At 44.8% G+C, this 16513-nt stretch overlaps 1 protein-coding gene across 1 annotated transcript in view; it reads left to right on the top strand.

The window, feature by feature from the left end:
- The window catches only part of LOC142790462 (glutamate receptor U1-like), a 29439-nt gene extending 27485 nt beyond the window's left edge, over nucleotides 1-1954 (top strand). The window contains exon 7 of the mRNA XM_075885302.1: nucleotides 90-1954. Within this exon, the coding sequence (XP_075741417.1) occupies nucleotides 90-312 (223 nt within the window). The 3' untranslated portion in view covers nucleotides 313-1954. The remainder of the gene's footprint in view (nucleotides 1-89) is intronic.
- The last annotated feature ends 14559 nt before the right edge of the window (nucleotides 1955-16513 follow it).

Below are 16513 nucleotides of genomic sequence, written 5' to 3'. Positions count from 1 at the left end.
TTGCTGCTTCCACTGAGCTTTTCAATGCAAATATGCACAACTGCAAAGTGCTGCACCTCTTTTACTGATACATTCTGCTTTACTGGCAGATGCCGCTGGCTGCACGAGTCTGGACTCATTGAGCGGAAACGGTTGCAGCTGCAGTCTCGCTCCTGGTACCTTATGCGCCCGCCGTCATCACAGGTCCATTCACTGTCTTTCGAGGACACTGCAGCACTTTTCTACATGGTGATGCTGGGGCAAGCAGTGGCACTTTTGGTTTTTCTCGTGGAATTGTTTTTTCACCGCTTCGTCTTCGCACCCAACCCATAAGCAATGAAGTCCATGAAGCATCGTAATGCATTAAGCAATTTCTTCATGTTCTTTTTTACGTTCAAGAACATGTTAGAGGTCGAGCTTTGGTGTTGACATATTCAGATCCGCTGAGTGATTTTATTAATAGGAATAATATAAGAATTCCTTGCTTACATTGCTTAAGTAGAGTGCCTCAATTTTCACAGTGACGAATCGATTGGTGAGAGCACGCATAATTGATAGTTGATACGAGGGGTTTAACGTCCCAAAACCACCATATGATTGTGACACACGCCGTAGTGGAGGGCTCCGGAAATTTCGACCACCTGGGGTTCTTTAACGTGGACCCAAATCTGAGCACACGGGCCTACAACATTTCCGCCTCCATCGGAAATGCAGCCGCTGCAGCCGGGATTCGAACCCGTGACCTGCGGGTCAGCAGCCGACTATCTTAGCCAGTAGACCACCACGGCGGGGTAAGAGTGCGCATACGAAGTAACACAAAAATGTTCAGGATCTAATAGAACAATGTTAATTTTTTTATTTCCCGTAAATAAATGAGCATGCAACACAACTGTTCGAGCACGATGGAGTATTCTGTAGAGTCAAAGCACCTTTTCTGAATCCGTGGACAACGTCTATCCCTCACGGCACTTCGCTTGTTTTTTATAGTTCGCTCAGGGCAGAGATAAGTTTTCCAGTGCTTCGAAAATCGCTGTTGAGCCTAGAGCCATCCCAAGTGAGCGAGAACAAAGCAAAAGCAACGCACTTGTAGAGAGAGTAGGGCAAGCCACAAGAGGTTAAGGTTAAGCAAGCTTGAGGTTAAGCAAAGTCGACACTGTTGACAACTGTACCATGGGAGCGCCTAATGGTAACTGAAGGGCGACTGGTGAAAAGTAAAGGAAGTTAGAAATTCGCAGAGACACGCGCGCACACGCGAAAAAAGAATCCATTGTATGGTTATTGTCAAGTGGTGGCATGTGCTGTGACACTTCATAAAAAACGCCACAACACACTACTATCACTACACATCGCAAGTGTACCAGAAAAAAAAAATAAAATGAGTTTGAACCTGTTAGAAATGCTCAACCAATTTGAAATGTTTCTCCCATGTGCTTTTACATAATAACGTTTCATAATGTATTTGTACCATTTCTTTAAATGCCGATGCTCTGAAAGAATGATTGCTTAGCGATAATTCACTGTGCCATTCCCTCACATTGTCGTTTTATGTCTTTCTTAACTCATGTACAAGCTTTTTGCCCCGCCACGGTGGTCTAGTAGCTAAGGTACTCGGCTGCTGACCCGCACGTCGCGGGTTCAAATCCCGGCTGTGGCGGCTGCATTTCCGATGGAGGCGGAAATGTTGTAGGCCCGTGTGCTCAGATTTGGGTGCACGTTAAAGAACCCCAGGTGGTCAAAATTTCCGGAGCCCTCCACTACGGCGTCTCTCATAATCAAATAGTGGTTTTGAGACGTTAAACCCCACAAATCAATCAATCATGTACAAGCTTTGAAAATTTGTGTTTTTGACATGCAACTGCTTTGTAGACATTTCTTAACAGCCTGACGACTAGCCGTCGGCAAACAGGCCATAGAGTCCTTGTACATGTTTGGTATTCACTGAACGATGGAAATAAACGAGAAAATATATATCTTATTTTGGACCCATAACCACTGAGTTTTCACACAATCCGCAGGGCAAGCCTTTCAGCGAAGTGTGGTTGCCAATCTTTGACGCCCCACATACGCAGTATAGTTAAGCCTGAATGCCACGGCAGATAGCAATAAACAGGAGTTCTAAAATAGAACTCCTGAATGTGGTGGCATATACACCTTTTAAATGCGAAGAATTTTTTAGCGAGCTTCAGCGACTTTGAGCGTATCTATCTATCTATCTATCTATCTATCTATCTATCTATCTATCTATCTATCTATCTATCTATCTATCTATCTATCTATCTATCTATCTATCTATCTATCTATCTATCTATCTATCTATCTATCTATCTATCTATCTATCTATCTATCTATCTATCTATCTATCTATCTATCTATCTATCTATCTATCTATCTATCTAACTATCTATCTATCTATCTTTCTATCTATCTATCTATCTATCTATCTATCTATCTATCTATCTATCTATCTATCTATCTATCTATCTATCTATCTATATCTATCTATCTATCTATCTATCTATCTATCTATCTATCTATCTATCTATCTATCTATCTATCTATCTATCTATCTATCTATCTATCTATCTATCTATCTATCTATCTATCTATCTATCTATCTATCTATCTAGCCGCCTACGACTTCTAGCTCTCCTGGCTGTTTCGATAATGGTATCGATGCCACACTTGGTATGGCATAACACGACTGTATGAAGAACATATTTGACTAGTCATAACATGAAAATCATGACATGTATGTCATCAATGTCATGATTTACACATGATGGTCCTGCAGCTGTTGTGGTGGTTTCGTTCACACGGCAGTTGCAAAACTGGTATGGTATGGCATGATTGCATGGTGGACACAAGCGACAGACCCTAACATGAAAAGCATGACATGCTTGTCATCTAACAACATGACTACATTGAACGCTCATGATGCACTCGCGGCCGTTTCGCTAGCGTCACATATACCAAATTCGGTTTTACGGTACGTGAATGGATGACGAAGGTATGTGAGTGGTGCAAACATGATAATTATGAGATGCGTGTCATGTAACAACATGACTACATGCCACGCTCATGATGCACTGGTGGCCGTTTTGCTAGCTTCAGGTGTAACAAATTTGGTATTAAGGGACGCGAATGGATGGCGTAGGTATGATAGTAGTGGAAACATGATAAACATGAGATGCGTCTCATGTAACAACATGACTAGATGCTATGCTCTTGATGCGCTCGTGGCCATTTCGCTACCTTCACATGTAACAAACTCGGCATTATGCGACGCGAACAAACGACATAAGATAAATGACCCATTCAAACTTCATAATCAAGACATGCGTGTCATGTAACAACATCACTACATGCCACACTCATGATGCGCTCGCGGCCATTTCACTAGCTTCACTTATGCCAAATTAGGTGGCAACAGTGGCACATACCCGAAATAGCGGTCCTTACGATTTTGACCTCCAAGGTGGTTCCGGTGAGAGATTTCTTCTGTGCGTTGTTGAAGAATAAAAGATAGTGCTCAATGCACATGTTAATGGCTGCTAGAAAGAATGAGAGACAGGAGCATTCGGCCTTTAGGTAACGCGCACGCTGCGATCCCCATTAGCAGCTATTGGCATGTACATTGAGCACCATCTGACAAGAAAGGGTTGCTACATTATACTCGCTGGGTGTAACATCCTGGGTTTTTGAAAGGTTTAGCGAGCGTTGGGCCACATAGCCATGAATACAGTGAGCTAGTATATACCATGAACTCGAGGTGGTTAAAGGTGGGAAGTAAACCCGAAGCGCAAGCCGTAAGAAAGTGTGCATATGCCACCACCCGTTTAGTCCTTGAAATGTCCGCTGGATGGTGGTGCTTCTTTATGGAGAATATACGATGAAAAGATGCGAGATGGTGGTACTTGGAGGGCTGAATAGATGGACGAACGGACACACAGAAAGATGCATGGATGGACGCATGAACGGACGCAGGTGCGGATGCATGGACGAACGCAGGGATGGACGCACGAACAGACGCACGCACGGACGGGTGGTTGGACGCATGGACGGTTACACAGACGTACGCAGGAACGGACGGAAGTAAGAACGAATGGACGGACGAATGCTTCGCCCCACTCCCCATCATTCAGTCCGTGGATATGCTGCCATTTCTTTTGGCCCTTCATGATGCGCTTACGGCCGTTTTGCTAGCACCACTCACACCAAATTTTGTGTTACGTGACGTCCATGGATGACCAAATATATGATTGGGGCTAAATAGATAATTCTGGCACGCGTGTCATGTAAGAACATGACCACATACCACGTTAATAGCGTGCTCGCAGCCGTTTCGCTAGCTTCGCATATACTAAATTTGGTTTCACGTGACGTGAATAGAAGACAAAGGTAAACGAAACATCCAAACATGATAATCATGGCACGGAAGTCATGTATGGCATCATTTACCTCCACCTCGTAACGTTGTGCTGATTTGAAAGTGGAATATTAACATTTTTTATTCGTGCTTCGCATATCATCGATTCCCGCTGTACGTCAGATCTGCCAATTTTTTCAGTGAGTTTTGAAAGCGTTCTCAGCTGCCACTCAATATCAGTCATAGTGAAAAAAAAATGAGGCAGCTTAGCCCTAGCTGTGCCGTGCCTGAAGGATCACATAGCTGGGACGACGGCCTAATTTCTTCCTCTTTGGTTTTCTGGTTTTTTGCTCCTCTACTTTCCTCGAGTTTTTTTTTCACCTTTCTTTGTCTCAACTTTGCAAAGCAGAGAGACTATAGGAGAACGCATTTATTAGATCGTTGCTCCTATTTTTCTTGCTCTTTCCTTCTAATTCTCGATTGCTTCCTCCTTTTCCGTTGTGTTACTCTGTTTTTGCCTGTGTTGCGCCAAGTGACGATAGCGTACGACTGCGTACAAGAGCCCCGGCCCCAGTAGAGTACTGCACTTAATATCATCACCTAAACGTAAATGTCGAGCGCGAAAAACTGACGACGCACATGGGAACAAGTAGAGGGGATAGAACGTTCTATCATGTCCACTTGTTTTCCTGTGCCTCGTCGTTTTTTAGCGCTCTACTTTTACGTTTAGACATGCACGAACCCGTCCACAACTCATTTTACTACATCATCACCTAGGCGCTCGAAGAACAAGAGGGAGAGAAGACTCCTCATGTGTGCGAGCGCATGCTCAATATGTCACAGACCACTTAGGCTGTTTGGTGCTGTCTGAGTAACGCCATGGCACGACTGCACACAACACCATCACGATATCCAAGGCCGCCCGCACACACACACACACACACACACAAAAAGTTTCGAATGACAGCAAACCCTGCTCTGGGAAGGGAAGAAAGATTTCGTAGACGGGCACGCAAAAAGTTCAGAGTGCGCAGTCGGACCCCCGGCTACGGCGGCTGCATTTCCGATGGAGGCGGAAATGTTGTAGGTCCGTGTGCTCAGATTTGGGTGCACGTTAAAGAACCCTAGGTGGTATAAATTTCCGGAGCCCTCCACTACGGCGTCTCTCATAATCATATAGTGGGTTTGGGACGTTAAACCCCACATATCAATCAATCAATGCGCAGTCGGACCGTTCTCAAGCGCCCTTTTTTTATGCAGAGGCCTCGTCCTTACTTCTTGGGGGCGGGGCGCTGGCTGCATGGCGTCAAGCAGTACGCTGCTGCTGCGGACTAAGTGCTGGCATTAATGATCTAAAGTGGCGCTGGGATGCGATGAGATGTGCTCCGCACCCAAGGGGTGTCAGGCACCTCTAGGCGTGCCGTCGCCACGCTATAACTGGGCGAAAATGACCTTATTGCAACAGTAGGGCGTGCAGGATTTACAGCAGAAAGGATGATCATGTTCATGAGACCCGCTGACGCAGGTTTTTTTCTAGTGTTACATCTCAATTTGTAGCTTCCAGCGCGTTCATCAAGACAATAGTAACAACAACAACAAAAAAGAACATGATTAACGCGTTATTCAGCGCCACAGTGTTAGTAATGAAATAAAATCTGGAGCTTAACGCCCCGACCCGCAATATATTAATTAAAAATGCTGCAGTGGAAAGCTCCGAAAATTTTGACCATCAATGGTTTATTACGTGCTCCCAAATCTAAGAACACGAGCCTCAAATATTCTCGCATTTATTGAAAAGTCATCCACCGCAGCTGGAATTGAATACTACAAATTTTGGGTGAGCCGTCGGGCGAGACGACTACTAGACCACCACAGCGGGCAACACGACAGCGTTAAAGAGTTTTTTTCACAAAAATTGATGATGACACCTTACATGTGGCTCATATCCACTCAGGGGGATCAGCCAAGATCTGATTACCTTAGTTATACATTTTCAATAATGAATATTTAGGAGACGAATGGTGTTCATTAAACGAAAAAAGCACATTAAGTGTTGTTCTCAAGTTAAGACCAGAGAGAATGGGCATTATCTTGACTAAAATTGAATATGCTCGAAAGTAATTCGTATTCATAATAATCATAGTAAAAAGATGACTTTTTCTTTTCTTTATGTTAAACTTATGCTGCACCAAGCCATAATTAGCCAGTTCAAGTTTCATTCGTCTTTTTTTTTGTCAAAGTAAGCACAAAGCACTCTTACATTTTTCTTCAAACTCTCTCATCAGATGTTTTGCAAGCTGACGTACAACTTCCTCGTTCAAAATTATCACCCAGCTTTATTGCTTCAAAAGTTTGAGTTTGAGTTTAGTTTATTTTACCATGTACAATTATACAGTGTGGCTAGGACAGAGGAAAAAAGACTGTATAAAACAGTTTGACAAAGCCCCTTATCCACGTAAAAAGTTAGCTAACTTAAGTGCCTTATTAGCAAATTAGCAAGAAATAAAGCAAGAAATCCTGGTACTCACTTCGTTTAACAGTATAAACATGCATTTGGTGGGATCGTCGTAGGTTACATTGGCGTATTTTAAAACGCTGGCTGGAGATAGCTGAAACATCCCGTATATAAGTACGTTTAACTAGTCACTAAAGCGACCGACCGACCGACCGACCGACCGACCGACCGACCGACCGACCGACCGACCGACCGACCGACCGACCGACCGACCGACCGACCGACCGACCGACTGACCGACCGACCGACCACTGCTGCGTAGAAACGGCATCCTGATGCCTAAATTATACAAGGAGGCTGCGGGGAGCACAACAAACATATTCACTGACAACGTGCTCATTTGGATATAACATACACGTATCGTCCATCTTTAAATGATTTGCTTACAGTGAAAGGCATGCGTGTCAGGGACGAATGTAACTACACGGTATGGTCCACACTTATTATACAGAAAACCGCAGTAGGATACTGATATATATCCGGTATTTTTCTCGTGTCTGAGGTACCTTTCCATGAGATGTGTTATATATGTTGAGTTTCCGTCTCATGCTCGGCGTATACTATAGCCTGAAAACGGACCAGATTGCTAGCAATAAGATTGTGGAAAAACAAGATATATACCATACGTCAACTTCTAGGCTGGGCTGAAGATCCTTTGCTCTTGATCAAGTTGGAACCTATTTACGCCAAGCAAATATTTGAAAGCGGAGTTTTCAAAGATGTGCTATTATTGGATATACTAAAGGGATCACCAAACATGTGTTTATGCTCCTTGAAGATGTCAACCCAAATGAAGCTCGTCTATTTTTTATCAACGACTAAAAAGGGCAGCAAGCTTTCGTTCCCGCTGCCTGCGGGCAAGGGCATGAAAAACAGCCCTCACCATCTACCTTCCAAGATGAAGGGGCTTTCAGGGACGCTGGGTATCTGTCAAAACGCTACCCATAAAGGCTAATTCTTAGAACGCCTTTCTAGCGTGTATAGCAGTGGTCTGCGTAGCCTTTCTTATACACAAATGAGTAGGTTTACACATTTCAGCACGATATTTTCACACCAAATATGGTATTGATGTCAGTGTCGGTACTGGCGTCGGTGGCGTTATCCGTGAGTAAAATGTGCGACTTATTGCAAATGTATGAATCAGGATGCTAGTGAACATAAGAACGAGCTGTTTCGGGGGGCAGTCAAATATTGTTTTGTTACAATGGTCTCTTCATCAGGCCTTTACTGAAAGCGTATTTTATGATACCACCTTACCAGCATGGTTGGAAGGGTGATGCCCATTTGTGGAATGTCTTGCTGATTGGAGTATAGTTTCGCTATAAAATTGCGAACGAATGGGCAGCAATGAGTGCTTATAATAAGCGCTTGCAAGTGACACAGTTCAACCTCACCTAGAATGAAGAGTCAATCTCATGTAGGTTGGCAAGCTGTAAGTTTTCGTCTCGTCTGGATGAAGCATTCCCCTTGCAAAAAGGCTGACCCAATGCTTCCAGTATCTTTTCAAATTCGAACTACCAATTCAATTAGATGTTGGCAGTTCTTGATTAAATGATAATAAAATGTAAGACTGACCATCCCAAATCCACGATATCATTATGAGAGACGCCTCATTGAAGTGCTCTGGAAATTTCGACCGTGTGGTGTTTTTAAAGTGCACTGACATTGCAGTCACGGCCGCAAGAAGAGTACACAAGCCTCTATACCATTTTCCCTTCATAGAAACACAATTGATATCGAACCCGCGACCTCCGGGTCAACAGTCGAGCACCCTAACCACTGCTTTAAGCACCACGGTGGCAGAAAATTTTGGAGTGACAATGTGGAGGGCTTGATTATGTTCTTACCTAACTGTGTTCTTTAAGGGGTATAATTCGCTTGGCAGTACATTTTCTCGGCTGCACTGAACGTAAACCATATTAACGTCTGGAAGCTTACAAGCTGTCTTATAGCAAATTTTCTTAGCACACCTTTTCCGGGATGCATGCTGTAAACTGTTTTAACAGAAAACAATAAATGTTGCGAAAAAAACAACATACCTTTACATAAGACCGTAGCATCGAACATTCCGGCTTTGACAGTGACACAACACGCATGCAGGTTCAACTTCTAACCACAATGACATGTTGCTTTTTTCCTAGAGCAGAGGAAGAATAGCAGAAAAAATGTCTTCTTACTGCGAGAGAAGAGTTTCACATCATTAAAGAACTAAAAAAAATTCAAAAGACATACCAACACCACCGTTCCCCTTCGGACTCCTACTTTTTACTAAGCTATCTGAAAGATAGTGAAACCACCGCACGTCACTTTTTGAAACATATCATTTGCAGCTGCCCGATTTTAATAGCGACGCAGGTCTACGTAATCTAACGCTGCAGAGCCTGTATACCGTCAATAACAATGTGTTGTTCGAAAGCATGACATAATTTTTCTGACACTATCAACGTCATGCTGTAGCATAAGCATCAGTGAGAAGTAAGGCATTCCCGATTTTGAATGTAATACACCATGATCTGAATGAGTGAAACTGATAGACGAAAATACTACAGCACATATTAGTGGTAGGGTTTGAAGTTCGTATCAACAAACAAAAGCTTATATTCTGAGAGAGGCCTTTCTGGTCTGGTTGATACGTAGTGGAAGTAGAAAACCCGAGGTACTGAGCCGACAGAAGCAAATAAAAAAATGCACGGAAACATACCACAACCTCGTCGACGCCCGCATACAAGCACACACATGCACGTGCGCACACACACCCCAACACATAAGCACACACACGCAAACTCACTCGCTCAAACAAACGCACACATACAAACATGCGGGCACACATACGCACACACACATATACACACCCACTCATCCACTCACTCATTTCTTTCACTCACGTACTCACATAAACACACGCACAAACACCCCAATGCAGGTGCACAAACACTCACTCACTCACCCCCCCCCCCCTCACACACACACACACGCGAGCGCGCGCACGCTCAAAATGCACAGGATTGCTCCAAAGTTTGGCCGGCTCACAAAGGTTACAACAGTTGCCAGCATCAACACGAGCACTTGCCCAGACCTGACTTTGATGATCCGGCAGATTGTTCGCGAAGAACCATTCGCTATGGAGAGCAGACACATTTAGCAGTCGATCACCATTTCGTATATGACCAACATTCAGTATATGCGCCAGGCGAGGCTGTGACTGCTCTGCTGCCTCCTACGGTCCCCGCGATGCTACCAGAGGGTCTAAAGTTAGCCGTCGTCAGTGGGGAACATGAGGCCCTATTGGTGACCAAGCTTAGAGCTGTGCCGGAAGAGCATCATAGTCACAGTTCGGCAACGGCTCTTGTGTCGATAGTGAATGAGTCGCTAAGCACCGGTGAACGCCGAACATTGGTGAATATTCTTTCGAAGCACGTTTCTGCCTTCGACTTTGCGCAGAAAGACAGAACACCCTTAACCCCTGCTTCTCGGACGTGTCACACCATCAACACGGGTTTGGCCAATCCGATTAGACAAAAGCCATACCACAGTTCACCATCCGAGCGCCGGATTATTTACGAGCAGGTGAACGAAATGATGCAAAACGCAGTCATTCAAAAGTCGGTGAGTCCATGGGCAGCTCCAGTGATTCTTGTGAAAAAAAAAAGACAGATCCTGGAGATTTTGCGTTGACTATCACCGAATGAATGCTTAACTAAACACGACGTGTACCCACTTCCACGTATTGATGATGCCATCGACTGTCTACATTCGGCCTCTTACCTTTCCTGTGTAGACCTAAGATCGAGCTACTGACAAATTCTCAAGCGTCTCGAAGATAAAGAAAATAGCCTTTGTAACTGCTCAAGGCCTTTTTGAATTCAATTCAACGTGATGCTATTTGGACTGTGCAACGTGTCGGCGATTATTGAGCAATTTATGAATACTGTTCTTCGTGGCTTGAAAGGGAGCATTTACATGTGCTATCTTGACGACGCCGTCATCTTTGTCCGCACCTTCAGCAAACAAAATTCACGTCTGGATATTGTTCTGGCTTGCAGTAAAAACGCTAGCCTTGTTCTTAACTCAAAGAAATGCCACCTCGAAAACCGACAAACCCTTGTTCTCAGACACCTCGTCGATGAGGATGGCATCCATCCGGATCCCCAGAAGACAGCCGCCGTTGAAACGTATAGTGCGCCGCGCTCTGTTGAGGATCTTCGTAGTTTTCTTGGGATTTGCTCATATTTTCGCCGCTTTATAACTGAACTCGCCGATGTAATGTATCCGCTGACATGTCTGCTGCGGAAAAATATTCACTTCGAGTGTACTCCAGAGTGCGACTCCTCTTTTCAATAAACTGAAGCTCCTCCTAACGTCCAGATCTGTTCTTCAATACTTCAACCCATACGCTGCAAGAGAACTGCACACGGATTCCAGTGGTATAGAAATTGAAGCCGTGCAAGTTGAACGCTGCGGTAACCACGAGCATGTCATCGCATACACAAGTTGCTTCTTCAGTACGCCTGAGCAGAATTACACTGTTGCAGAACAAGAATGCCTCGCGGTAGTACTCGCGATTTAGCGGTTTCGGTAATGGGTGTCACCGACCATCACTCATTTTGTTGGCTCGTCAACTTTGGGGACCCTTGCGGCCGTCTAGCGCGCTGGGCACTTCGTTTTCAAGAGTATAGCTTCACAGTCTCTTATAAAAGCGGTCGATGACACGCCATCGCAGATTGCCTTTCGCGCATGCCACTGAGCCCAACAGAGTGTGACGCCGATGACCTCAACCACCTCGTAGCCTCTGTGTCACCAAATCTTCCTTACCTCAGTACTTTCAAAGACGAACAGCGAAAGGACACCAGACCAACATCGCTCTGCACAGCTTTTACAGCATGCCATTTCTGCATGCCATTTCTGCATGCTTCTGCGTACGAAGCGGAAACGAAAACTTTTCCAGCCCTGGCACACGTTTCGTCCAGGTGGAGCCGGAAAGCATTCGGCCAGAGATTTTAAGCGCTATTGACGATGATCCTACGTCCCGAAAATTTGCGTTTTGCACGGACGCCTTACCGTGCAAAGGAACGCTTTTATTGGCCTGGAATGCAACAGTTCGTCGAGGTGCATACGGCCAGCTGCACACAGTGTCAGCGCCACAAACGCCCATGTACTGATCTGGCTGGTCTTCTACAGCCCATGCCACCGCCAAACACACCTTTCCTACTAGTAGGCATTGACCTCGTGGGCCTTTTTCTAAAGTCGGCTAAGGGCAATCGCTGGATAATTGCATGCGTCGATTATCTCATACGTTAGTGCGAGACGGCGGCCATACCAACCACAACTGCGTGCGACGTCTCCGTATTCCTGCTGCAGCGGGTTATCCTCCGACGTGTCGCACCTATCGCGATCATCAGTGATCATGGACGACAATTCACGACTGATATAGTAGAAGAGCTGCTTCGATTTAGTGAGTACCACCTTCGTCACTCGTCGCTATACCATTCGCAAACAAATGGGCTCATGGAATACGCCAGCAGAACCTACTCTCTATGTATGTGGCGTTCGACAAAAACAACTGGGATGACGTGCTACCATTTATAACGTACGCGTTCAACATGGCTAAGCACAAGACAACAGGCTACAGTCCCCTCTTCTTGATGTACGCATGACCACCGCGGCACGCAATCGACACAGTTTTGCAATTGCCGACGCACGAGAACCCCTCTGTCGCCGAGATCCTCTGCCTTGCAGAAGAGGCGCCTCGTACTGCTCGTTTACGCAATCAGGCATCACAAAAGAAATCGAAAGGACGCTACGACGTCCGCCATGTCGGCGTGTAACTTACCATCCAGGCGACTTAGTGTGGCTCTGGTCTCCGGAACGAAGACGCGCGTTATGCCAAAAGTTCTTGGCTACATATGATGGACCGTTGTGAGCAAATTCCCGGAATTCACGTACAAAATAGCTCGCTTACGAGATATGGTAGAAGTGCCGCTAAAACTCAAGCAGTTCATGTCACTCGACAGAATTGTACACACCAAGGCGACACACCAATTGTACACACCAAGGTGACGATTACCTCGCCCGGCGGGCTTCGTCTGTGAGGGAAGGAATGTTTCGCACACCTAGGAAGGAAATGAAGATAGGTGAACCTGTTGGTCGCCCTGAGCTGGTGCAAGAGGGAAGATGACGACGTTGCTATCATCAACCTGTTGGCCGCTCCGGCGCTTACCTTCGTGACTAAATAAACGGCCCCTTCAGCCATGTACGTCCGGGTCCTCTTCGTGCATAGCACGAAGAGGACCAGGACGTACATGGCTGAAGAACGTACATGGCATGGCGTGACCAGGACGTACATGGCATATATAAATACGTATACATATAAGGTGAGTGACAGTGACGCCGATATCAACGGCGACGCAGGTAGAAAATTTCAGCTGATAGTGTCATAAAATTGCTATCGCATCAAGAGATACGAGATGGCGGTACTTGGTGTTTTCACTAGATGGGCTGATGGTGCGACTGCCAGACGTACCGACAGACAGACATACGACAGACGGATGAATGCACAGACAGACAGACAGACAGACAGACAGACAGACAGACAGACAGACAGACAGACAGACAGACAGACAGACAGACAGACAGACAGACAGACAGACAAATGAACGGACAGATGCATGGACGAACTGAAGCAACAACGAATGGATGCACGGAAGCACGGACGGACTGATCGACGCTTCATTCACTATGTGGATGTGCTGTGAATTTTTCGTAGACCAGATATTTTTTGGACATATGGCCTACCTATTTATGTGTGTGTGTTTGTGTATGTGCATGCATGTATTTATTTTTACCCTTCTTTCATTGTAAATTGACGTCCTTTTCATAGCAACTTTCTTATAGTTTTAAAGTTATTCGCACTACAGCAATGACCCTCATATTGAGTTTTGATTCATGTCACCAATCTTCTTCTCCTTTTGCATGTTTGTCTATGGACCTGTATTTGACTTTGTTTACTATTTTAGTTTTGTGATGACAATGTTCTGTTTTGCAAATTTATTGTATACCTAAAACCTCACTATGTAATGCCTGAAGAAGCTTTTAGAGTAGAATTGAATAAGAGTGTTGGAACAAAACTTTTTCGTGCCACTTCGACCATTCGTTAGTTTGTTTTTGTCCGTTGGTACGTGCTCACAGTATTTTATCGTGTCGCCATCAATCAGGCCTGCGGTATCAAGGCAACATAAATTGAAGGCAACTTAGAAAGTTCTCTCTCACAAGTATTTAGGCATCATAAGACGGTATTTCATTCTTGGAATTATACACATTAGTGGCGTAGCCAGGGGGTGACAAACCGGGCTGTGTCGCCCTCTCCCCACCTACCGAAATATTTTTTTCGTCGTGGTGTACAGCACGAAAAATGACCATTTTAAAGGGGTGCCCTCCCCGAAAGTGAGGAGATGCCCCTTCCCCCGAACAGTTTCTGGCTACGCCCCTGCTGCCCATTCCTGTTCTCATATTTTATGCCACTTTATCAATTATGTGTTTCGGGAGCGGGCTCACTTTATTGAACTGCTGTTTTAATGAATACCCCCCCCCCCCCCCCCCCGTCACTTGCCTCAGTATCGTGCGGTGTAAAAGCATGTGATTAACTTTTGTGTTGTCAATAATAGTTCTGTTTACACATTATCACTGTTTTATTGTGAAAGCCAGCCTTGAACTATACAGATCGTAATTTAACACATTGGCCTGTAAACTTCCACTTCATAGTGTAGGTCCCCTGAAGGATGAACCATAAGTTACAATTTCAAGGTTACACTGGCTATCACGGTGTTTTAGCTAGTAAAATGGCATGCAACTATCAATGTAACCCCTATGTGAGGCAGAAATTAAAAAACACAATGATAAGATTGTTGCAACAGCCATATTACTTATGCATTTTAAGTTACTAGATATTGTAACGTTTATTAAACGATACTGTGGTTAGAATGTACGAATGCGTCATCAAGAGCAATCGGTGTGATTGCACTATGATGCTCGCAAAAGCGAGCTAATATCTTAGATGTACGGCCAGTGTGTGGTTAGAAAGGCACGAGGAGGAGCCTAGTAGTTGATATGTTGGTAAGCAGAAAATAAAACATGTCTTCGGAAAGCCTATTCCACGTCAAATAGCCGCCCAGAAATAACTTTAGTGGCATGCAAGTCTTACATGGTGTGCGTACAAGACGTGTTAGCCTTGTGTCGGAAAGTCGAGGGCCAAATGTCCGAAGCTGACAAACTCAGCCATATTCTACGAGGCTTCGCCGATGATGCCTTTGATTTGCTTGTGTACAAGGACTGCTCTACCATTGACGACATCATTAGCGAGTGCTGATGCTTCAAAAGCAAAGAGCCGTCAAGTGACGCAGCAAATTCGCTCGGCTCCCTAACACTGCCGCCACGTCGCCGTACGAAGACGTCCAGATCCAGCCCTTTCCCATTACGGAAAACTTCCTGCATCTTGTGCGGCGAGAGATCGAGGCCGCAACTCCATCTGCTGCCCTAAACCTCCACTGAAGGTGCCACGTGGAGATGACAAATACAAGTGTATTTACAATATTTGTACGAACAAAGTGATCGGGACTACAGCATCCAAAATGGCGAAAACAGGAGACAAATGGTCCTTCTCTTCTTCATCCTCTAGGTAAGTGGAACATTCCAATACAACATCTTAGCTATTCTTTCCTGCCTTGGAGGAATACCTCAATATTTACGCGTAATATTATGAAACTAAACGCACTTATAGCTTTCTATATATATTTAGTAAAAATAAACTTTGGGGTTTTCGGGCTCGTCATCTCAAATAGGAACGATAAAGGTTACGTGATGCGCATGCTATTTTATTGAACATGCCTACGCCCCAACGAATAACGTAGCCAGGGAGTGGCACACCGGGTATGTGCCCCACCTCCGGCCTATAATATAGTTATACCATGTGATACCGAGCACAAAGTTACAGTCACCCACACTGCAGCTCATCACCTTCACTGCAGCGAAATGCAGCTTACGCAACATTCGTCCGGTAGTAGTGGTGGTGGGGATACAAAAACTGTATTGGTTATCAGAGGAAGTGGTAAAAAAGAAAGAGCGAGCAGGTGGGATTCTATTGCAGGACTGCAGTGATCTTGGCTACAGGCTCCATCTGGAATTTCTTAATGGTATTTCTGTTCTGTTCTGTTTTAACTGTTTTGCTGTGGAGAGGTTGAGGTGCCTATTGCCTGGGCTACTCCATATCACAAAGTTCTGCAGCGAAAAATAAGATAATATTACAAAACGGTACGCAAAAATTGACAATAAGGAAAAAACCTAATAGCACACTGAAACCAGTTCAAATGTCATGCCAATACACAGTTTTCTTCGCGCAGTTCACACAGTCATATACTACTTACACGCACACCTTACTAATCCAATGTCAGTATATACATGACCACATTTTATATAATGCCCATCTCTGGCTGTCTGTCATAGGCGCTTGCCCAGTACGGTCTACACTAAAAAGTCTGTCAGGAAGATTATTGCCATTTTCTTGAGATGCATCTCTGGCCATGGTCCGAGTAGTTTTTTTATTGTGAGGGGCTGTCTGGGCAAACTTGCTAATTTGTTCTTTACTTTTTCTCTTTCATTCG

The sequence above is a fragment of the Rhipicephalus microplus genome, chromosome 2 (genome assembly GCF_043290135.1).
Source record: "Rhipicephalus microplus isolate Deutch F79 chromosome 2, USDA_Rmic, whole genome shotgun sequence".
NCBI lineage: Eukaryota > Metazoa > Arthropoda > Arachnida > Ixodida > Ixodidae > Rhipicephalus > Rhipicephalus microplus.
Note: the sequence above shows the minus strand (reverse complement) of the source record. Positions and strands in the feature narration are given on the sequence as shown.